We start from the raw sequence: 24,857 nt of genomic DNA, 5'->3' as shown, positions 1-24,857 counted from the left end.
ATAAATAATTTTTGAAAATATTTAAGTACTTCTGTGTGCCAGCACAGTGCTAAGTAGATTAAATATAAAAAGCAAAAGTAGTCTCAAACTTCAAAAGAACTTAACATTCTAATGGGGGGGGAGAACATAAAAATAACTAATAGATAACTAAAGAGGTCATGTCTTTAAAATTGCTTCACGTCATCCACGTGCATAGCCTGGGCCAATTAGCTCAATAGATAGGCAGGTACAGTGTGAAAGATAACATATGCCTGTTGCTATGGACATATTTTTTCTTCCCACTGCTTGTAAGAACTGGAAAGCAGGGACATTTTCAGTCTTTCTTTTTAATTCTCAGAACTTAGATCAACGCCTGGCACATAGTAAGTATTTAATAAATGCCTGTTAAATGGTTAACTATTATTATTTCTCTACCTTGAAAACGAGTATATAGTATAGTCCCAATTCTCTCATGGCTCACATTCTTTAAGATGGAGCATATACCAGAAAAGGTTCTGAAATGACAGTGCTATATGCTCCCTCTCTATATGCCCAAGACACCAGAAATCTGAGGGGCAAAAGTTAAGGTTTCCGAGCAAGTCAATTTATTATCAAGATTACCAATTGCCAATAAATGGGTCTAAGACTTGCTCAGTAGAAAGAATACCATTTGGGAGTTTACACCACACATATAGTCATACAAAATCTGAAGTAACACGGGTATTATTGATTTCTATTGGCTTTGGTCAAAAATAGGGAACTGATACTCAGAAATTAAGGAACTGATCTGTTTATACAATCTTAAGTAATAAGCTTCTGACAGGAATAGGGAACTCTAAAAGGGGAACTACATCTCATTTCCCAGAAATGTCTCAGCATAATATTTCCCAGAATTGCCTCAGCATAGCATTTCCCCATAATTAAACATAATCATTTGATATACAGCAAAGCAAGACTCACAAAATGAAGGATTATCACAATATAAAAAGGAGCTAATTGATTTTGAATTTTCGAAAGGGACTGAAATGTTAGCAGGCTGCTTTCTAAAACTTGATTATATCTATACAAGAACAAGTTACAAATACAGCTAAAGTGAGTGTAATCTTCATATAGTCCATCAGATATATATGACACATTCAAACCAAGGAAAATTTTTTCACAGAAATGTTGCAAAGGCAGAATAAATTTGTCATGAGATTGATAAAATGCAATTAACTTAAGCCATTGCAAATCTGTCACTACAACTAAAAAATAAACTCAGAGGGTATGTTCTATGTTCTACAATTAACTTAGTAGCCAGTGATACCAAAAAATTCTGACCTCTGGTGTAATCAAAACTCTTGGGAAGACCTGAAAGCCAATGCTGAAAGGGCAGCAGCAGGCATCTTCCTCAATCCCGAAATGGAATGAGAATACTGGACATGGTTAAGTAGGGCTGGCAAAACAAAACAAAACAACCCGGAAGGAAAGAAAAGAAAAAGTCCTGGTCTCTTTAACTTAGATGCATCTGTTAGGACAATGGATGAATAAAACACACAAAAAGTTATTTATCTGGAAAATTAAGAAGGACTATCCAATGTATTCTCCTCTTTTATTTTATTACTGATTAATCAAAAGAATCAAATATATTCATAAAAGCAAAATTTAAAATAGGATTAAAATCAAATGATCACCATAAAACGTACTCTTAACATTTTCCTCAAAAACAGTAAATATTATTTTTAAAGAAAAATCAAGATTATCAAAAAAAAAAAAAAAGAGCTTACCAAAACCACTAAAAAGAATGAGAAAAAAATAAAATCATCATGGCTAAAGTAAAAAGAGATAAAGACTAAGAAGGATTCCTCAATATTATCCAAGATTATAAGCAAACAGGTCTCAAAAAAAAAAAAAAAAAACACCTGCCAACTATTCACAGTAATATAATTTCAAATCAATGATAAGATGAATAAAAATTAAAATTAAGATTCTCTTTACAAATAGCAAATTGGTAAAGATGTCAAAGATAGGAATAATCAATGTAGGTTGAGCTATGAAAAAATAGTATACTCATATATTAGAACTAACACTTATTTCAACATATTTAACATTATTGGACTACCTGCCAACTAGGAGAGGTTCACTTGTACACAGAAATTCAGGTGCAATGAAATTACTGACTTGAACAAAGTTACAGAATTAATGATAAAATCAAGATTTGAAGCCAGATTCAATAATAATTCCAAAGTCAACATGATACAATGTGAAGTAAGTAAAACAAGGAGAACAATATATGTAAAAATATTATGAAAAAAAGTCAAAAAGTTCTAAAATGAATATCTCATAATTAAAATAACCAAGTATGACAAGGATGAAGAATTGGGAAAAGGAATCAATTTTTGCTTCTTTGTGGAAGTAGAGAAGGAGTCTTGTCTATATGGTCAGACAGACATATTTGAAGTGCTGGCTTGTTTTGTCGAACTGCCTTTTTTTTTTCTTTTTTGTTGCATGGAATGGCAGGTAGTGGGGCAATATAAGAGAAAGAAAATAAACTGAATGTGATTTTTTTTTTTTAATCTTGGGTTTGGGGGGTATTTTTTCTATTATATTCAAAACAATTTTTAAACAACACTTTTTTACATTAAAAAAAACTTTTTGAGTTCTAGGTTCTCTTCTTTATCCCCACCTACAATTAAGAAACCACATGCGAAGTTATATAAAACATTTTTATAAACATAGTTCTTCCACCCTTATAAAAATAAAAACCCTCAAGGTGAGAGAAAGAGAGAGAGAGAGAATGTTTCAATCTATACTGAGACACAATCAGTTCCTTTTCTGGGTATGGATAAGATTTTTCATCCTAAACATTGTTCAGAGTAGTCATGGATAATTGTACTATGTTGAATAGGAAAGTCATTTATAGCTAGTAATCCCAGGATACTGCTATTACTTTATATGCAGCACATTTCACTTTGCTAGAGTTCATGGAGGCCTTTCCAGGTTTAAAAAATCTTTTTAAAAAAGAAATAAGCATAGATTAAAAAGTAGCCCAAAATATTATATGAAAATTATTCTGAAACATCAAAAGAAGGAACAGATAAAAAATTAGAAATTTATTAAAATATAACAGATAATTAGTCAAAGAATTTAAAATATATATAATTAGGGGGAAAATGCAAGAAAAAAAAGAACTGAGAACAATTGAGGAATTCCAGGATAGAATGATAAAATTCAACAATTTAATTAAAATATGTATATATTAATGAAAATAATAGTTTCACTGAAGTAACAAATTACAGAAGAAAAATGGAAACAAAAATCCACAAAACAAATCAAGCACAAAGAGATTTGGAAGCAAATAAAGTTTTAATGTTCTACATAAGAAACAGGAACAGAATTCAGAAGATTAAGAGGGTTCTGAGGGGAAATTCAAGAAGAAAAAAACAAAAGCTGATATGTAAGAGACACGAATGACTCCCCCTCTCCAAAGAGTAATCATAAACTTGTGAAGCTATTAAAGATACAATTAACCGCTCTAAAGGTTGCTGAGGTGAAATATGGAGAATTTTATATTGAATTATACTGAGTATGCAATATTTGCAGGTCTGTCATAATCAGTAATTCTTATTTATGTTCCAAGTATATGTTGGTCTCTCTCCTAGAAAAGAAATAAAGGATTTTGATAAATAACTCTATGATCCAGGTTATTGGAGATTTTTAAAAAAGCGATACTAAGAAAATGAAAGCAAGATATTAGTGAAAAGGAAAAAAAACTCAACAGCCTGAAAGAAAATTTCAACCTTTTCTGAAAGATTGGTGAATGGATGAATCTCATTCAGATAAGAGTAAGAAACATGTAACTATACATACCCCTTGGATCTAAAGATTACATTTAATATTCCAGTTTATAACCTTCTTGTTTTTCAATTTATCTTTTTCTCTTCTAATTTTCTCTTTTCCGTGGTTTTCTAGTATAAATTTAATTTTTTTTCTACCCTTTTAATGTATTTCTAGGGATATAAATTTTCCTGAGGATTACTTTAATTGCACCCCTAAAATACTATGTAGCCTATGATGTGCCCTATTCCTGCAAGATATAATTAAGATTCTTTTTATGTCTACATAAATGAAATACTGTTTTTAATGGTATCATGATCTGGAAGAATAGCTTAAAATTCCTGTTTCCCTGAATTTATTTACAATTTATCCTACTATGTCCTACTAGCACAGGGTTAATTTTTATAAAGGTGCCTTGAGATGTTATTAAATATAAATTCTTTGATGCTCCCATTAAGGAGCTATGAGACCCAATACTTTAAATTCTGCAATAACTTGTTCAGTTCTATATTTCACTTTTTAATTAAAGTCCATTATTTGGGCAGAGAAAGGACTTGTAGAGAGAATTCTCTTAGATGACGAAATACTCTACACCAATGGAAGATGATTCAGATTGTATCAGAGACAGATCTCAAACGTAGCATATCAATTGCATTATATTATTATAATATAATATTAACATATTATTAGTATAATATATTAATATTATATTGTGTCTTTCACATTATTGTTGTGGCCTATATATTTTTGTAATTCATTTAACTTTTCCTTTGTTGATGTAAATGTTATACCATCTGCCACACTGAAATTGTTTTTCTGCTAATAGTTATTTTTGTATAATATCAGTTCCATTTTGATGCTGGTGCTAATGGGATTTTAGTTTCTGTTCAAATGGCAATTTTGGGAGGAAAAAAAATGAATCCATAATAAGAACTGCCCTAAAGTAAAAAAGGGATGAACAGATTTGGAATAAAAAAATAAGTGAAGTGGAAGAAAATCTAGCAAAAGAGAAACAAAAGACAACACTGAAAAAAATATGTAAATTCTATTCAAGACAAAATAATTTTTCTTTAAAGCATAATGCACAGAGATATTTTAAAGATCATAGATCTTCCAGAAAGACCTCAAGAACATAATTCAGGAAATCGTATCACAAAACTGTCCATGACTTTTGAATCCAGAAACAAATCCATAAAAGAACACAGAAAAATCCTGAACTTCTAAACTTCAAAACATATAAACAAATAACAGATTTTGCAAATGACCAAGAGAAAGGCCTTCAAATATAAAGGACAAGAAATTCAAACAAAATATTATTCTATAGCTACAAAAATTATTCTAAAAAGCAGAGTAATTCAAACTGAAATCCAAAATGACCTTCTGTAAAGTTCATTCTAATTACTAATGAAAAAAGAACATTCAACAACAGATATTTGTAGCATCTTTGAAAAAACAAAACCACCAGGCATGAGAATGTGATTTAAAAATACTCCCAAATTATCAGAAACAGAAGTTGTATATGCTTCAGACGACCACAAGAAGACTTGTATAAACTGAAGAGGAGTGAAATGAACAGGACCAGGTTAACAAGATGATGACAGCAGACACATGAAAAACAACTTTTAAAAACTTTCTGATCAAAGCAGCAACACCAATAGTGACTTAAAAAGACTGATGATGAAAACTTTCTTTTACACCTCTTGAAATGAGAGGTAAGACTTAAGATGCAAAATGACGAAGTATGCTCATACATGGTGTATATGTCGCTTTATTTTTGCTGGACTATGTATTTATTACAAGGGATATGGAGACTGAGATGGTAGATTACTGGGTAGTAGCAGATGTGATTTTTTTTTTTAAAGTATGTAAATAGAATTTTTTTTTAAATGGCAAGAAAAAAACCAAAACACAGAAAGGCACACAAATAAAACAGTTCTGTTAGTATGCTAATAAATGTTGTATTTGTGTATCTCTGTGGGTAGCCCATGCTTCTAATGCCTATAATATAGATTGAAAAATATTATAGCTAGTTACTGTAGCTTTTAGAAGTCAAAAAATACCACTGAGAAAAATAAGTTTGTGGTAGTCATTTGAAGTGTTAACTGAAAACTGTCTTAATTATGGAATTCCTCTACCTACTTAATCAATGTGATGGTGTATTTTATCTCTGACCTACAAGGATCTATGAAGACATGAAATTTTCCCTCCCCAAATCAGGGGGATTTTTAGCTTTCTAAAGAGAGTTGAGTTGGCACATATTGGAAAGATAAAGGATCAAGGCTTCCATGTAAACAAAGCAGCATAAACAGGACCAAGAATTTGGAGTTAGGACCAGAGCAAAAAAGGATGAATAAACAACAAAAAAGTACATAACAGGAACTTATAATCTCTTGTATAAGCTTCATTTTTATTCTTTTGTTTTTAATAGTGAAATATTTATGTTTGTAATGATATTTAAAGTTCACAACGCAAGAAAAAAAAAGTTTTTAAATAAAAAGACCTCAACCCCAGGAGTCTCACACCCACTGGTATGTTATGAAACAAAAACTGAAACATTATTACATAAAGAAAAACTATGTCAGTATAGTTAAGAAAAACTTAATTGGTAAAGAAGATAAACACTGCTAGAAACCACATGCGAGGTATAATGGAGACTCTCTTGCCTCTCCTTTAAAGGTTTCCACCATGTTAAAAATAAGCAGACAAGGGCAACTAAATGACACAGTGGATACATTACCAGTTCTGGAATCAGTAAGACCTGAGTTCAGATCCAACCTCAGACATTTGACACAAGTCATTTAATGTTGATGACCTCACCTGGCACCATCCTCCCAACCCAAAAAAGTAAGCAGAAAATAAATTCTTGAGGATTCTTTTCTCTGAGTCAGTATCTTCTTCAAAAACTATTTGTCAGCTGTTGCAGATTCTTGGAACTTGGTGTTCAAAGAACGACGACTAACTTTTCCCATTGTTATATTAATTGGTTATCAACTGAAAATTATCTGCACAACTTATTTAAAGGTTATATGTATGTATAAAGCTGCCTTGTTTGCAGAATCAAGGTATAAGTTGTCACGTTCATTCCAATTTAATAACCACTTATATCTACTTCAAGCAGAGTTTATCTGCAGTTAAATAAACAATACTAATGGTTTTGGCAGGTAATAAATATTTCGTCATATTTAGATAGAGCTAACAGGAAATCTGCAGATGGGGCTAGAAAGCCTTTATGTGAACTCTCTTTTTTTCATTATCGATACAATCTTATTCTGTCCATGTTTACATAAAGATTAGTAACTAATTCAAGCATCTGGAAAACAAGCCAGGATACAACTAATACAAATCTTCCTTTTAAACAAATGTTCTGTTTCATTTGTTAAAAGTCCATTTTCCAAAGCACAACTATATGCCAAGAAGGCTCATATTTTGCATGTGCTTAAGTTGTTAGAATGCTTCTTTAAGACTGCTTGACCATACTTATTTATAAATGGCATTAAGAGATAAATACATATTTACTTTCAGATGATTTAATCTTTGTATTTAAAAAAATAAAAAGAACTGCAGATATTTGCTTGATGAAATGTCTCTATAAACCTTGTTTTGTTTTCTAAGGGAACTGGAGGTAGAGACTTAGATTCACATCCAGAAACCAGTTTGAAATAAGTCCTGAAAAACAATATTTAATTTATTCTGATATTCACATTTTCTAGCATTAAAAAAATATAATTCACCATATCAGGTCTATACAAAGTACATTTTGTGATTTCAGCTAAAACTTACATTATCTAGAAAGATTTTCTGTAAATAAAAGCTGATGATTATAGTCATTCCTGAACAAAAAGGACCACTTTACAAACTTATTTTTAAGTTGATTTCTTGCCTATTATATTTTTCCATTAAAAAAATGTTAGTGATTTTCAAGACAGCTCATATGTAAATTAGATTCAAAATATTTTCTACATAAAATTTAGAACCTAATAACCATTTCAAATCCTGCTTTTATGGAAAAATGAACTTATGGTTCTAATTTTAGTATACCAGGTACAATTGTACCCCAATCCTAGACAAGTCAAAACAGCAAGCCCGAGCCACATAAAAATGTAAAAGAGATATATTTAATAAAATATTAAATATATTATATTATGGACATATAATAGATAAAGATATTAGACAATATTTATATGGTTTTCCAAGCCAATAATACCTAAAGTGATACTTATTTCTATTTGAGTTTGATACCACTGCTATACACATCTTGGGCAGAAACTTCATAAAATCATATTAAATTAAATTTGGAAGATCTCCTATAAATAATTTAGTCCAATTCTATGTTACAGAAAAAGGGGAAAGGGACATAGAGCCAAGATGGTGAAGAAGAGACAGTGATTAGTTCTCCCCAGTTTTCCTGAGATATAATACTAAATCAATCCCTAAATGGATTCTGAAGTAGCAAACACCACGATTCTGAGTGAAACAATTTTCCTGCTTAAGGATATCTTGAGAAGACTTTAGAAAAGGTCTATCTCACTTGGCAAAAGGGAACGCAGCTCAGCACAAGTGCAGTGCAGGAAATCTGGCAGGAGGCTCTTAGCCAAAGTACAGACTAGCAGCAGAGGCTCCTCAGTTCTGGCTCAGAAGGCCAATTGTGAGAGTTGCAACCCAAGCACAGAAGGTACTAACCACAGAACCCTCAGACAATAGGCAAAAGTAAACCAGATCAATTAACCACAGTAGAAAAGGTGGCAACACCTCAAGTCCCAGTATAAAAAACCAGTGAGAGACTTCTGAACATAAATGGTTCAGATCAACCAAGTGCATAGGTTCACTTATATTCAGATTTGGGGCAGCTAAATGACATAGTGGACAGAGTGCTAGGCCTCAAGTCAAGAAAACCCATCTTTCTGAGGCCATACCTGACACCAGACACTTTTTAACTATGTGACCTTGGGAAAGTAACTTCACCCTGTTTCGTCATCTGAAAAATGAGCTGGAAAAGGAAGTGGCAAACCACAGTCCAACATCTCTGGCAAGAAAACTCCAAATAGGGTCATAGGGATTTGGACATGATTTAAAAAGACTTAACAGCAAAAATTGGTCAGGTTTAAACCTTATGAGGGAAAATTTCAGTCTTACTACTTATAACTGCTCTGTGACAGAAGTTAGCAAATTGTTACACTGATACAATTAAAAAATAAAATTATTGAGGGGAGGGAGGGAGAAAAGCCTAAACATTGTAAAGTATTACAGAAGGCAGGAATCTGAAACTCTTTAACTTAAAAAAACAAACGAACAAACAAACAGAAAAGATCTGGCATGTAGTAAGCACCATATAAATGTCAATTATTGCCTATATTGGATTTGATGTGACTGCTATGGAATTCTAGGATATCCACTCCAGGAATATCCATTAGGATAGGGCGTTCATTTTGTCACTTTTGGCATGTGATACTAAATACATCAACTGATATTATTGTTATTGTAAAAGTTGGTATGCCCACTTTCTCATTAATGCTGGCATAATGCAAATTCTCTATTAAAGTGGATGTTATTATATTCTTTTAAATAGTTCAATTCATAATCCGGATGTTATTAGATTATGGGTTTAACTATTAAATGAATATGATAGAAAATACTTGAAAAATATTTGAAAACTTAAGATACTTAATAGGGTGTATTTTGTTATATATTGGATAACCATAATTTACTGTCGAAAGAGTAACAAATTGCTGTTCAAGATATTCTTAATCTATGAGTTTCTTCTTGGGCTGGGCCACAAAATATGAACAGCCCTGCTGATCACATGTAAAATTCTAAAATTTGAGGAACTAGGTCCTCAACAACAGTGGGGAAATTTACAGATTTGCTAATAGTTTTTTTTTTAATTTTTATTTTATTGAATAATAACTTTATATTGACAGAATCCATGCCAGGGTAATTTTTTACAACATTATCCCTTGCACTCGCTTATGTTTCGATTTTTCCCCTCCCTTCCTTCACCCCCTCCCCAAGATGGCAAGCAGTCCTATATATGTTAGATATGTTGCAGTATATCCTAGATACAATATATGTTTGCGGAACTGAACAGTTCTCTTGTTGCACAGGGAGAATTGGATTCAGAAGGTAAAAATAACTCGGGAAGAAAATCAAAAATGCAAATAGTTCATATTCGTTTCCCAGTGTTCTTTCTTTGGGTGTAGCTGCTTCTGTCCATCATTTATCCATTGAAACTCAGTTAGGTCTCTTTGTCAAAGAACTCCACTTCCATCAGAATACATCCTCATACAATATCGTTGTCGAAGTGTATAATGATCTCCTGGTTCTGCTCATTTCACTTAGCATCAGTTCATGTAGGTCTCTCCAAGCCTCTCAAGCAGGATGTATTCATCCTGCTGGTCATTCCTTACAGAGTAATAATATTCCATAACATTCATATACCACAATTTACCCAGCCATTCTCCAATTGATGGGCATCCATTCAATTTCCAGTTTCTAGCCACTACAAACAGGGCTGCCACAAACATTTTGGCACATACAGGTACCTTTCCCTTTTTTAGTTATCTCTTTGGGGTATAAGCCCAATAGAAACACTGCTGGATCAAAGGGTATGCACATTTTGATAACTTTTGGGGCATAATTCCAGATTGCCCTCCAGAATGGTTGGGTTCGTTCACAACTCCACCAACAATGCATCAGTGTCCCAGTTTTCCCGCATCCCCTCCAACATTCATCATTATTTTTTCCTGTCATCTTAGCCAATCTGACAGGTGTGTAGTGGTATCTCAGAGTTGTCTTAATTTGCATTTCTCTGATCAATAGTGATTTGGAACACTCATATGAGTGGTAATAGTTTCAATTTCATCATCTGAAAATTGTCTGTTCATATCCTTTGACCATTTATCAATTGGAGAATGGCTTGGTTTCTTATAAATTAGGGTCAGTTCTCTATATATTTTGGAAATGAGTCCTTTATCAGAACCTTGAACTGTAAAGATGTTTTCCCAGTTTGTTGCTTCCCTTCTAATCTTATTTGCATTCGTTCTGTTTGTACAAAGGCTTTTTAATTTGATATAATCAAAATTTTCTATTTTGTGATCAGTAATGGTCTCTTGTTCATCTTTGGTCACAAATTTCTTTCTCCTCCACAAGTCTGAGAGATAAACTATCCTATGTTCCTCTAATTTATTTATAATCTCGTTCTTTATGCCTAGGTCATGGACCCATTTTGATCTTATCTTGGTATATGGTGTTAAGTGTGGGTCCTTGCCTAATTTCTGCCATACTAATTTCCAGTTATCCCAGCAGTTTTTATCAAATAATGAATTCTTATCCCAAAAGTTAGAATCTTTGGGTTTGTCAATGCTAATAGTTTTTTTTTTTAAAAAGTAAGTTTTGTTGAGGATTATTTGACTTTACTTATAAATTTATAAAAAGGTACCTGTTAATAATTATTATATGAAGTTATATTTTTGAACCAACTTAATGAGTCCATCCCCTTCCTTAAAATTGAGACAGATCCTTTAGCTCAAATGTCATGCAAAACTGTATGGTCTCAGACACAAGAAGGGGCCTGTGCAAGAATCCTATTGTTCCTGTATTAATCAATCAAGTGAGACTATAACAAGTCTTAGAGGTTATAGCAGAAACCAAATTCCCTAATGAAGATGGTCATCCTTTGTTTCAAAGACTAGTAACCTTATGATATAATGTCTTGATTCATATGTGAACTGAATTTAAGTGAAGCAGAGTTGCACAAAGTCTTCAGCTTCACTTTCTCTTTCAGAGTCATCAAAGTCTAAGGTAAGACAAAAGTCAAGATGACTGGCAATGGCCTGAAATGCAGTGAGTGACATTTTCAATGTCTGAGTTCTAAGCACTTGGAATCCTTACAAAGTGTTAAGTCATTAGAATTGATAGAGACAATAATTATCTAATTTAGCATGGTTCAGTATGATTGATCTGATCTTATAAGGAGATGTTATGGGCCAGAATTTGAAATAAGGTGATAACTCAATGGAATTGATAGAAGCAATGCTTGTGTGTTTGGGTTTGCACCCTTGAGAGTTCACACATTAGCTCACACACATTAGTTCACAAGTTTGGAAGATTCACAAGTGTTCACAAGTATGAAAGATACAAAGTTAGCTTTGTAACTTTGTGAATTCACACCTTCCATAATCCCACTCTCGGAGGAGGAGTCAACCTTTGAGAGAGCATAAAAAGGAGCTGAGTCAGTGAATTCAGTCAGTTCAGAAGAAGCCAGGAGTCAGAGTTGAGCTAGAGCCACAAGTCACTTAGGAAGACTGACAGAGTGAGAGTTCAGTTCGGGAGATTGAGAAGCTAATCTGCAGTCGGGCAGAACCAAGATTCAGAGAGAGGCTGAAGCTAGCAACAAGAGCTTTCGGAACCAAAGAAAGCTAACTGGGCTATTTTGGAAGAAACAATAAAGCTGCATTTGAAGTGATTATTGATCTGAACAAAACTAAGGCTGCCTCCAGAAAACCTCCCCAAGAAACCTGATCACAGAGAACCATCATTTATATTATAAAAAAGAAGAGAACACCACACTTCACAATGCCTATTTCAGCAAAGCAAACTTCTTTGCCACTGGAACAAACTGTTCTCATCTGCCCATTCCACTAGGGGAAATCTTCATATGCTTGGGGTCTCTAAATTCACCAACAGGTTTGACTCGACCTAGTTTAACCTGTCTGCCAAAAAGGTTTTATTGGATGTGGCCACTATGCATGCTATAGCTTCTGGGAGCCACAGCTGGGAGACACATGATAGGTAGACACCAAAGGGGGATAAGCAGCCCTAAAAAGGGCTTTCACAAGCCCTCACACAAGACATGCTAATCCCTTCTGAATACCTATTTCAAAATATCTCATGGTAGGACCCTTCTACCTGGTTATCCTCCTGGAGGGAGCAGAAGACTACTATAATCAAGTGGCCTCTTATATCCTAGGCCTAATAATGGTCTTTTGGCTTTGTATTAAATGTTGAGGAAATGGATGAATAGTATATAAAAGTAATTGAATGTTATTGTTCTATAAAAAATAATGAACACACTGATTTTAGAAAAGCTTGGAAAGACTTACATGAACAGGTGCTGAGCAAAACAAGCAGAACCAGCAATGCATTGTACATAGTAACAGCAAGATTGTGTAATGATCAACTATAACAGACATAGTTCTTTCTCAGCTGTTCAGTGATCCAAGGCAATCCCAATAAACTTTGGATGGGAAACACCATTCTCCTCCAGAGAGAAAACAATGGAGAATGAATGTAAATTAACATATGCTGTGTTCACTTTTTTTCCTTTATACTTTTTCCAATTTGTTCTGATTTTTCTCTCCACATAATTCATAAGGAAATATGTAAAAAACAAAAAAGTGAATGTAACCAAAAAGAAAAAAAAAAGTTGTGGTTTTAGTTTTGTTTTGTTACGAATGGTTCCTAATAATCCAATGATGGTTCAATTCTACTCAACAATGAATCTTATGCACTTGGGATTGGAGAATGATCCAAGGACCAAAGGGGTGAACTGAAGAAATCAAACTCCATTTTGTGATGCTCCTCCATTTTGTGAACTAGTCCTTGCTTTGGTATAAATCATACAATTTGGGAGTACTGGGATATTGATTTAATTCTAGAAATTGGGGTAGTGGTTATTGAGCACAAAATATTCTGTACATTTTATGTTTAATTAATAACGGCATTATGCATCAAGATATATTCTTGAAATAACCACAAGATTTCAATCAGAGAGAACTATCATGGTACTCAAGTTTAAGTTGAATTATTTCTTATTATTGGTTTAAGAAAGTTTTATTAATTGCTAAATTGTGTCCTTGTTCCAATTTGTTACGCAACTTCTTGACTTACTTATAAATCAATATTAGTGGATTTAATTGCTTCAGTCCTAAGTGTCTTTAATAATTTCAATTGCTACATTTCCTATCTAGGTCCTTAAAAGCATAGATAGTAGAAAAGTTAGCTTAGGGCAGAAATTGTCTTTTGGTATACTCAGCACGTAGCACCTTGTGGAACATAAAGAAGGTACTTAATAAAGAATATTATTGCTCTGTAAGGAATGACCAGCAGGATGAATACAGAGAGGCTTGGAGAGACCTACATGAACTGATGCTAAGTGAAATGAGCAGAACCAGGAGATCATTATACACTTCGACAACGATATTGTATGAGGACACATTTTGATGGAAGTGGATTTCTTTGACAAAGAGACCTAACTGAGTTTCAATTGATAAATGACGGACAAAAGCAGCTACACCCAAAGAAAGAACACTGGGAAACGAATGTGAACTATCTGCATTTTTGTTTTTCTTCCGGGGTTATTTATACCTTCTGAATCCAATTCTCCCTATGCAACAAGAGAACTGTTCGGTTCTGCAAACATATATTGTATCTAGGATATACTGCAACATATCCAACATATAAAGGACTGCTTGCCATCTAGGGGAGGGGGTGGAGAAAGGGAGGGGAAAAAAATTGGAACAGAAACGAGTGCAAAGGATAATGTTGTAAAAAAAAAAAAAAAATTACCCTGGCATGGATTCTGTCAATATAAAGTAATTATTAAATAAAAATTTAAAAAAAAAAGGAAAAAAAAAGGTACTTAATAAATATTTACTGACTAACCCCCTCCCCCCCCACCAAAAAAAGAAAGAAAAACAAAAGAAAAAAAAGAAAAAAGAAAGAAAGAAAATAAGCTGAAACTGCCAGAGCCACAAATCTGCATTACCAGCTACCTACAAGAAATGTGCCTTTTCCCCCGCTGAGGGACCATCATTCATCTACTATATGACAGCCTTGTACTTAAAATATTTTTCTAGTCAGGTTAGAATGCAAAAGAGAATTTGGAAACACCAATTTCATAATCAATAAGCAAGAAGCAAATACAATGAGGAAAAAGATAAACATAATATGATTGGAAAGGCAAATCCAAATCAGTTTAGACAGAAATAACTTGTGGATCTAGGATGAAGTATGCTTACTCTATAGGTTCTCATCATGCAGCTTAAATAAGAGAGCAAGAACTGCTCCAATGCTGAACTTCAGCATAATGAACAAACGCTAACAAAACTTAGTGGAAAGAATAGTGGTCTCAAGACTAAAAAACATTCATCTTAGGCCTAGTTACATTCCTTCCTTAGGACTCTGGAAAGCCACTTACCATATTCTGTGTCAAATTTTCTTTCTTTATCTTTATCTATAAGATGAAGGTAATATTCACACTATATTTCACATGGTTATTTATAAGAATATGCTTGGTAATTCCAAAGGCCATTTAAATGAGATATTATCAAGGGCAGGGCTGTTCATGAATAGGCTGAGGCAATATAATAAAAATAATAATAGCTAAATTAATTTACTTACTACCACACCAATCAAATTAACAAAAGTTTACTTTACAGATAAGAGAAAGATAACATTGAAATTCATCTGGAGGAAGAAATGAGCAGAAAGAGGACAGACATACCAGTACCAGATCTCAAACTATTCAAGAGAATAGTTCCTAGCTAAGAAATAAAGTCAATTAATAGAATAAATTCGGCATGCAATGTATGGAAGAAAATGAATACTAGATCTTAATATTTTATCGATAGATGTGAAAGATTCTGTTTGTTTTATTAAATCACTTTTCAAACAAAACTTTTGGGCTCACTGCAAAGCAATCTTATAGAAATTAGGTATAGACCAATATCTCATGGCAAGATAAGACAAACTCCAAATGGATACATGATTTTGCAGGTAACATCATAAACAAATTAGAGGAGCAAGGCCAAAATCACTTTTAAAATCTATGAATAAGACTAAAGTTCATAACCATAGAAGGGATTAAAGACTACAACAATTAGACATAATGAATAATTTTTATCTACATATATAATTTAAAGTGTTGTGTTTTTTTTTCAAAGAAAACCCATGCAATTAAAATTAGAAGAAAAACATTACTAGGGGAAAAAAACCTTTGCAGTAAATTTTTTAAGTGTCTAATTTTCAACTTAATTCAATTTCATAAAGAATGAGACATTGTCCAACTGATAAAAGGTCAAAAGATATGAACAATTTCTTTTCAAGGGAAGTAATCCACGTATGTGCACTCTCTGGTGTGCTCTCTTGCTCTTTCTCGCTCTCGCACTCTCTCTCTCACACACACACATTTGTGTGTATGTGTATGATCAAAATCATTAATAATTAGAGAAAGGCAAATTAAAACAAACTTGAGATTCCACCTTATACTCATCAAGTTTGACAATAAAGAAAAAGAATAAATGCTGGAAGAATGGGAGGAAACAGGCACACTGACAAAGATAATATAATGATGTAACCATTCTAGAAAGCAATTTGGAACTATGATATCCTTTGACACAGAAATTCAAATACTACATTCTATGAGCAATTTCACTGTATGGGATAGAATAAATTATAACTCTACCCATCCCCCAAAAAAAGAAATGGCCCATAATTACAAATAAATTTATAGCAGTTCTTTTGTGGAGGCAAAGAGCTGGAAACTAAAGGGCTGCCTATCAACTAGGAAATGGCTGAACATTCTATATAAATATTGTAAGAAATGGTGAAAGAAATTGTTTCGAAGAAACATAGGAACACATATACAAATAGACGCAGACTGAACTGAGCAAAACCGGGAGACCAATTTATACAGCAACATTAGAAAGGCAAATAACTCTGAAATGTAAATTAAAAGAACTCTAAGATTCCATCTCATATCTACCATATTGACTAAGATGACAGCAAAAGGAAAACACAAATATTGGAGGGATATGGGAAAACTGGGACACTAATGCACAGCTGGTAGAGTTTGTGAACTGATCCAACCATTCTAGCAAGTAACTCAGAATTATGCCCAAAAGGCTTTCAAATTGTGTGTACTCTTTGATTTAGCAGTGCCACCACTGGGTCTGTATCCCAAACGATCATAAAAGAAGGAAAAGGACCTACATGTGCAAAAATATTTATAGCAGTTATCTTTATGATGACAAGGAACTGGAAACTGAGGGGATGCCCATCATTTGGGAAATGACTGATAAGTTGTGGTATATGAATGTGATAGAATGCTATTCTATAAGAAATGATGAAAAGGATGATGTCATAAAAGGGTGGAAAGACTTATATGAACTGAGGCTGAGTGAAATTAGCAGAACCAGAAAAACATTGTACACAGTAACGGCAAGATTATGCGATGATCAACTATGAGACTTAGCTCTTTTCTTGAGCAATACAGTGATCCAAGAAAACTGAAATAGATTTATAATGGAAAATGCCACCTACACCCAAAAAAGAACTATAGAAACTGAATGTAGATTAAAAAATGCAACTTTCACTTTTGTTGGTTTTTTCTTTCTTGGGGCTTTTCCCTTTTGTTCTGACTCTTCTTTCACAGCATGACTAATATGGAAATAGCTTTAAAATGAGTGTGCATGTATAACCTACATCAAATTGCTTGCTGTGTTAGGGAAAAGAAAGAAAAAATCTGGAACTCAAAAATCTTACAAAACTAAATATTGAAAACTATCTTTCTTTACATGTAATTGGAAAATAACAAAATACTACTAAGAAGGGAGAAAAAAAAGACAAACAACTCTGGACCATTTAAGAACTATGAATAATGAAATGATCTCTCAAAGTCAAGAAGATCCATGATGAAGTATGCTATCCAACTCCTGACAGAGAATTGATAAACTCAGGAAACAGACAGGCATCTTTTATATATGGTCCAAAAGGGAATTTGTTTTACTTGATTGTACATAGTTATTATAAGAATTTTGCTTTTTCTTCCCCCTGATCTCCCACCTGTATCAAAGGAAGGAGGGGAAAAAGGGGGAAAAAGGGAAAACTTTTGTTGCTAGAAAAGTATTTTTTAATTTACCAAAAAAATTTAGAGAGCAAGGTTAAAAGTCTAGGTGAATCCATCAAGCTACATTAAGCCCAAATTATATCTCTCTCTTGAGGACCTATATAAGGGATGTTTTATTGTACATATTCCAATCAATATGCCAGAGACAGTTAGAAATATCTTTTGTTTTCTGATTTCAAACATCACTGGGGCTATAGAGATAATGATGCTACATTAAAAGAACCACAAATTTTTCAATGCTAAAGCTTTTTTAAGGTCAAGGCAAGTAATCACCACCAAAAGTAAAAGCCACTACTGAATACAATTCACTATTCTATTTAGATAACTACATAAAATTCACAAAGGGTATAGGCATAACTAACTAGAGACAGAAAATTTTCAGTTATTATTGACCTTGACTATGCTTAAAACTTCCTATCTAACAGATTCAGATTGTATATGGACTTCTTTATGACTGTTCAAAAATGACTCATCTTCTCCACTGCTTTTAAAAAAAAAAATTAAAGAATAATAAAGTAATTATTGACTAACAACTTATTCTCCTATCTTAAGTATACTACTAAAGCTCTGATAATTTCTGTATTTTAGAATAAACTGGGAGTTTAATTTGTTGGGTTTCTTGAAATCTCCATCTAACTAAAAAAATGTAAGATAAAGCATTTCAATACAAATACCTATGTTCCTTGTGCTCCAACAATTGGCAGTCTCTACATGTCAGTCTATCGCATGTTTCACAGAAAAGTTTCAACTGTTCTTGTTTGTGGACGGGACAGAAAACAGGGCGCTGACCAGATGCTCCAACAGCCTCTGTAGCAAAATAAGCCATTTTCATATCACAAGATGACATTTGAGACAATATTTAAAAGGTTTTATGATTATAAACATGTGTTGTTTTTCAGAGATCAATAGGCAAAGTGATTTAAAAGGTTAATAATTACATTATACATTCATTAAAATGCCAAGTCCCAAATATATTAAAATTAATCCCCCCAAATCAACATCAAGTCAAACTACAAATCTGGTGATTTGTTTTTCCAGAATACCAAAAAAAAAAAAAAAAAAAGTAGCTATGGAACTTACCTGCTCTCAAGTCATACCTGCTACACTCCCTTATGGCTCAAGTTATTCTTGCAAGACTACATACATATGTAATGAAGGTAAAAAGGGGAAACAGTAGATGTTAATGCTCCTATATTACCTGAGACATCTTCCTTCTTCCTAATTAGATGATCCTTAGTGAATTTTACTCGTTGATGTGCTTCTATACATGTCTTGCAAAGCCATTCCCCACATTCTACACAAAATCCGACTGCACTAGCATTATCTTCACAGCTTGTGCACACCTAAAAGAACAAATAAAATCTACTATTAATTTACTTTGATGCAAATTATAAAGTAAAAATCAGGGGAAAAAACACATTAATTTGTTCATTCTTTTAAAAAACGTTTCATTAATGATCTTTTCATTTTTATATCACTATCATTTCACGATGATACACTTCCCACCCCATTTCCCTAAACTCTGTTTTTTAGAAAATGCTGTCAAAAAAACACATGATTCGCATTTTTAAAAGAAATCTATGCTCATTCCCAATTTATATTCTCATCAGATGACCTCTCTGACAAAAAAAAAAGAGGTAGGTATTTTTCATTCTCTGACATGACATGAAATTGAATGTGATTAAAAAGATTTTTTTCCCCAAGTGCCTATTGGGCTAGGATCATTGAGGATACAAAGACAAAAATTAAATTGTCCCTATTTTCAAGGTTCATATATCTTATTGGAATTGATCTGATATTTCAATGTTAATTTTCTTTATTGCTACTGCTTTCTATAAAATGTTCTTCAACTTCTACTTCCTTCCTAATGCATTATTTTACATGAGAATTCAAAATTTTAATTGTTCAAATTTTTTATTTCATTTGGTATAGCATTTCATTCATGCCATAATTTGACTAGTCTAATTCTTCAATTAGACATTTTATCTTTCTCACAAATCTAGGTTATAAAAAGGGTTTCCAAACAATTACTGTTTTACACTAAGCTTTTTCTTAAAGGTCAGTTAGTTTTTCACTTAAGTTCTTAGAAATAATGCTACTATATCCTGTATGACTACTCACAGTATTATGATATCCACTTTATAGATGAAAAGGATGAGCTTCAGAAATATTAGGTGTCTTGCCTATAGTCACAAAGCTATTTAATTTCTGAGTAAAGATTAAAACCCAATGCTAGCACACTGGTACCCATGTATAATTAGTAATAGTTTTGTGTTGATATTTATGGTGTCTTCAAACCTAAAATAGTTTTAGAGACTAATTCTTTTAAATCATAAAAATAAGTAGGAAGACAGGCTGAGACAAGATAACAGAAGGAGGCAACCACCCAAGTGAATTCTTCAAATATTTCTCAGAAACCACTTTAAAATAACAGCTCAAATACAACTGATAGCCATCAAAATGGAGATATTTTTCCCAGCTTAAAACAACTTAAAAGGTCAGCAGGTGACACCAGGGTAGACACATGTCAACCCTGGAGTAAGTACATGTGCCACATGCCCAGTAGTAAGCTCTGAAGCCAGCTCAAACAGCAGCAGCAGCAGCATTATGTGCAATTTTAGGAGCTCTTAATCTAGATTCTATAATTGGTTAGACAGAAATTAGAGGTGACCCTTTGCTAGCACTCAGTGCAAGTGGCACTGACTGACAGCTATACTGGCTATATCTAGCTCTGGATCACACTTCCAGGGCAGAGAAAAGTATTGGAGGTCTGGCAGTAGGTACTAAAAGCCCTGGTTGCAGTTCCAAAGTAAAGAGAAGCTACAGAACAGGGAATCTGAACACAGGTTTCAGTACCAAAACCAAACTAGTTCCAAAAACAGAAGCACAAAAATAAATAAATAAATAATGAAATGCTGAGGCTTGAGACATTGACTCTCTGCCCTCCAATGAGCAAAGCCCTACATTAATATAAAGTTCAAAATAAAAATATAGACTGAAAAATTTTTCATAAAACAAAAAAATTTCTAAACATGGAAAGCTTATTATTCTGACAAAGACACAAACTCAGAAGACATTAATATTTAAAAAAAGCTTCATATAAAGCCTCAAAGAAAAATGCTAATCGGACTGAAGCCCAACAAGAAAATTCCTGGAAGAATTAAATTGATAAAAGAACTAGAGGAAAAATTGTAAAAAGAAAGGAAAGTGATGAAAGAAAATCATGAAGAGAGCTAACAAACTGATAAAAAAAAAAATAAATAGTAAAGAAAATAACACCTTGAAAAACAGAATTGACCTACAGGAAAAACAGGTGCAAAAGCTCACTGAAGAACATAATTCCTTACAAATTAGAACTGGGTAAATAAAAGATGATAATTCCATGATACACCAAGAAACAAAGCCAAAATAATAATGATAATAATAATAAAAAACCACCCCAAAAATTATGAACTATTTCATGGGGAAAAAACAACAAACATAGAAAATAAATCAAGAAGGGATAATTTAAGAATTATTGGACCACCTAAAAGTCATGATCAAATAAAAAACTTAAATGTCATATTTCAAGAAACTATCAAGGAAAACTGGCCTAATATTTCATATCTAGAGGATAAAAAAGAAAATGAAAGAATCCACTGATCATCACCAGGAAGAGATTCCAAAATGAAAACTCCTAGAAATACTACCACCAATTAAGAACTCCCAAGTCAAGGAGAAAACACTTCAAGCAGCCAAAAGGGAAACAATTCAAATACTGTGAAGCCACAGTCTGGATCACACAAGATTTAGCAACTTCCACATTAAAGGAGTAGAGAGCTTAGAATATATTCTGAAAAGCAAAGGAACTAGGATTACAACCAAGAATCACTTACCCAAAAAAACTGAGCATAATCCTTTAGGGGGAAAAAAATGGACATTAGATGAAATAGAGGACTTTTAAGGATTCCTGATGAAAAAAGTAGAGCTGAATAGAAAATCTAACATTCAAACACAAGGCTTAAAAGAAGCATAAAAAGATAAACACGAACATAAGAAACTTAATAAAGTTAAAATGTTTGCATTCCTATATGGGAAGATAATAATGTAATTCCTAGAAACTTTTATCATTTTTTTAGGGCAGTTAGATGCAGTCCACACAGAAAGAGAGCAAAAGTGGGATTCATAAATTATGTTGAGGGGATCTCCCCGGCCTCAAAAAAAAAAAATGAAGGAGAAAGAGGGATGCATTGCAAAAAGAAGGAAAGGAGAGGCAGAATGAGGGACATTCATGTAAAAGAGGCGTGCAACAAAGATTCTTTACAATGGAAAAGGAAAATGGAAACTGGAATTGATTCAAAGAGGAGACATGTGTGAATACATATATATACAAATATACAGAGTTCTATACAGAAATCTAAATTACCCAATAGGAAAATAGGAGGGGAATTGGAGAAGAAAAAGGGGGAAGAATGCTAAAAGGAAGGACAGATTAAAGGAGGCAGTGATTAGAAGCAAAATAGAAATTTAAGGACAGACAATAAAAAGAGAGGATAAACAAAAGAAAATGTATGGGGCAAATAGGAGTAGCTTACTCATAAAGTGGAAGTGGATAGCAAAATGTATAAAAAAGTGAAAAGGAGAAAGGAGGAGAGAGATGGAAGAGGAGGGGAGAAAGGCAGGGAGAGCAATCATGATTTCAGGACAAAGCAAAAGCCAAAATAGATCTAAGTAAAGGGTATTTCAGAATACTACATTTGATAAAAAAAAAAAAGACAATGAATATCAAAAAACAATAACAAGCTTCTCTGATAAAGACCTAATTTCTCAAATATATACTGAAGTAGAATTTAGCCAGATTTATAAAATAATCTTTTCCTAATTGATTTTATTTACACTTACACACACACACACACACACACACACACACACACAACACACACATACACACAGAGGCAGTTTTTAGAATAAGAAATCAAAGCTATGAATAGTCATATGAAAAAATGCTCTAAATCAATATTGATTAGAGAAAGGAAAATAAAAACAATTCTGAAGTACTCTCAAAAATAACAAATGCTAGAGGGGAAGAAGAAAAAATAGACACACAAATGTGTTTTTGATGGAATGATGAACTGTCCCACTATACTGAAGAACAATTTGGAACTATGCCCCAATGATCTGACCTAGGAATACGACTAGTAGGTTATATCCCAAACAGGTCAAAAAATAAGGAAAAGAACCTATATGTACAAAAACAATTAAAAACAATTTTAGTGGTAACAAAGAATTGGAATTTGAAAAGATGTTCATCAACTGAGGAATGGATGAGTGAGTTGTGGCATATGAGAGTGATGGAATATTACTGTGCTATAAATGGGTGGGTAGAAGAGGGTTTAGAAAAACCTAGATGAAATGATGGAAAGTGATATCGGCAGCTAGGTGGCACAATGAATAGGAAGTCAGGAGGACCTGAGTTCAAATCTAGTCTCACTTAACACTTCCTAGCTATGTGACCCTGTGCAAGTCACTTAACCAATTGCCTCAGCAAAAAAAAAAAAAAAATTGCAGACACCACTAAAAGGATCGGAGAACTTAGAATGTGATATTCCAGAAGGCAAAAGATAATGGGTTTATATCCAAAAATAATGAGCCCAGAAAAAATAATGGGGGGGGGGCAGATCTTGAATGAAATAAAGGACTTTCAAGCACTCTGATGAAAAGACTAAGATAGAGCTGTGGAGAAACTTTGAAGTTCAGTACTTAGCAAAGATCAAGTCTTTATACTTAAACATGAGAGAAGGTTGATAGGTGTGTCCCCAGAGCCCTACTATCATCAAAAGTCAATGAGGGAATCTAATTAGACAAAACTTGGAGTTCAGCTATGTCTTGATGATCTTAAGAAAAGGAAGGAAAGGGGCAGGGAGATGGTGCAGTAGATATAGTACCAGTACTTGAATCAGGAAGACCTGAATTCAAACCTGACCTCAAACACTTAACACTTACTGGGCAACACTAACTGATGCTGGGCAACTACCTTGCAAAAAAAGAAAGAAAAAAAAAGAAAGAAAGAAAAGAAAGAAAAGAAAAGAAAAAAAAAATTAAAGAGAAGACAAATACACTAGGGACAGAAGGGAAAGGAAGGTTAGAGAATATTATCTCACATAATTAGAGTGTACAAGTAGCTTCTAAACAAACAAGGAAGAGGGGATAGGAGTACAGTTGACACTTAAATAGATAAAAATGATGGAAAGGGAGGAAAACTTGTCTGGAAAAAAGATGTAAAAATGTAAAACAGATAAATAGGCAGTCAATAAATATTTAAATGCTTACTTTGTGCTAAGGACTAGGGATAAAAAGAAAGGCATTTCCATTTCTCAAGGAGTTCACAATCTAATGGAAGACAAACTATGTATAAAAAAAAAAAAAAAAAAAAACTATTTACAAAGGCAGACAAGATAAATTAAGAGTCTACAGAGGGAAAAGTCCTAGAATTAAAGGAGATCAGGAAAGACTTCTTATGGAAGGTGGGATACTTTGGCTAAAACTTGAAGTCAGAAGGAGGGATAAGGAGGAAAAGAAGACTTGATACAGGGAATAAGCTCATGAAAATGCCTTATCTCAGGAGACTGAGTGTTTTGTTTAAGGAATAGTAAGAAAGCCAGTGTCAGAAGATGATGTCCCAGGAATATTAAGTATAAGAAAACTGGAAAAGGATTGGGGCAAGAGAAGGAACGGCATCATTTTATGAAGTGCTTTGAATGCCAAACATGTTTCATTTAATTTCAGAAGTCATAGAGAGTCACTTAAGTTTATTGAATAGAAGGATAATTTGGCAAGACTTGTCAGCTGAGTGAAGGATAAACTGGAATGGGAAGAGATTTGAGATGAGGAGTCAATTAGATTACAGGTGATAAAAGTCTGCACAATTCAAGAGATAAAAAGGGAAAGCTATTTTACTAAAATGAATCAGTATCAACACTAAAATAATATGCATACTTTATTTTAAACTTTCTATATATGCTTCAGCAAAGATCTAAAAAGGGTACCAGAATTAATGATCAAGAAATAGAGACAATAAGCTCTTTCAAAAAGCCCAGAACTAAATCCAAAATTTTGTCCAGCAATACAAGAGAAGCCCAGAAGACCACAATTTCCCAAATAAACACTATAAGACCAAAGA

General features: G+C 33.1%; 1 protein-coding gene across 2 annotated transcripts in view; it reads right to left on the bottom strand.

The window, feature by feature from the left end:
• TRIM33 (tripartite motif containing 33) overlaps window positions 1-24,857 on the bottom strand; it is a 128,473-nt gene that overhangs the window by 49,697 nt on the left and 53,919 nt on the right. For both annotated transcript variants that reach the window (XM_051992963.1, XM_051992964.1), the window contains exons 3-4: window positions 18,897-19,041; window positions 18,373-18,505 (exon numbers count right to left, since the gene is read on the bottom strand). In XM_051992963.1, the coding sequence (XP_051848923.1) occupies window positions 18,373-18,505; window positions 18,897-19,041 (278 nt within the window). The remainder of the gene's footprint in view (window positions 1-18,372; window positions 18,506-18,896; window positions 19,042-24,857) is intronic.

This window comes from Antechinus flavipes, chromosome 4, assembly GCF_016432865.1.
Source record: "Antechinus flavipes isolate AdamAnt ecotype Samford, QLD, Australia chromosome 4, AdamAnt_v2, whole genome shotgun sequence".
Lineage (NCBI taxonomy): Eukaryota > Metazoa > Chordata > Mammalia > Dasyuromorphia > Dasyuridae > Antechinus > Antechinus flavipes.
This window is presented reverse-complemented; position numbering and strand designations above follow the sequence as displayed.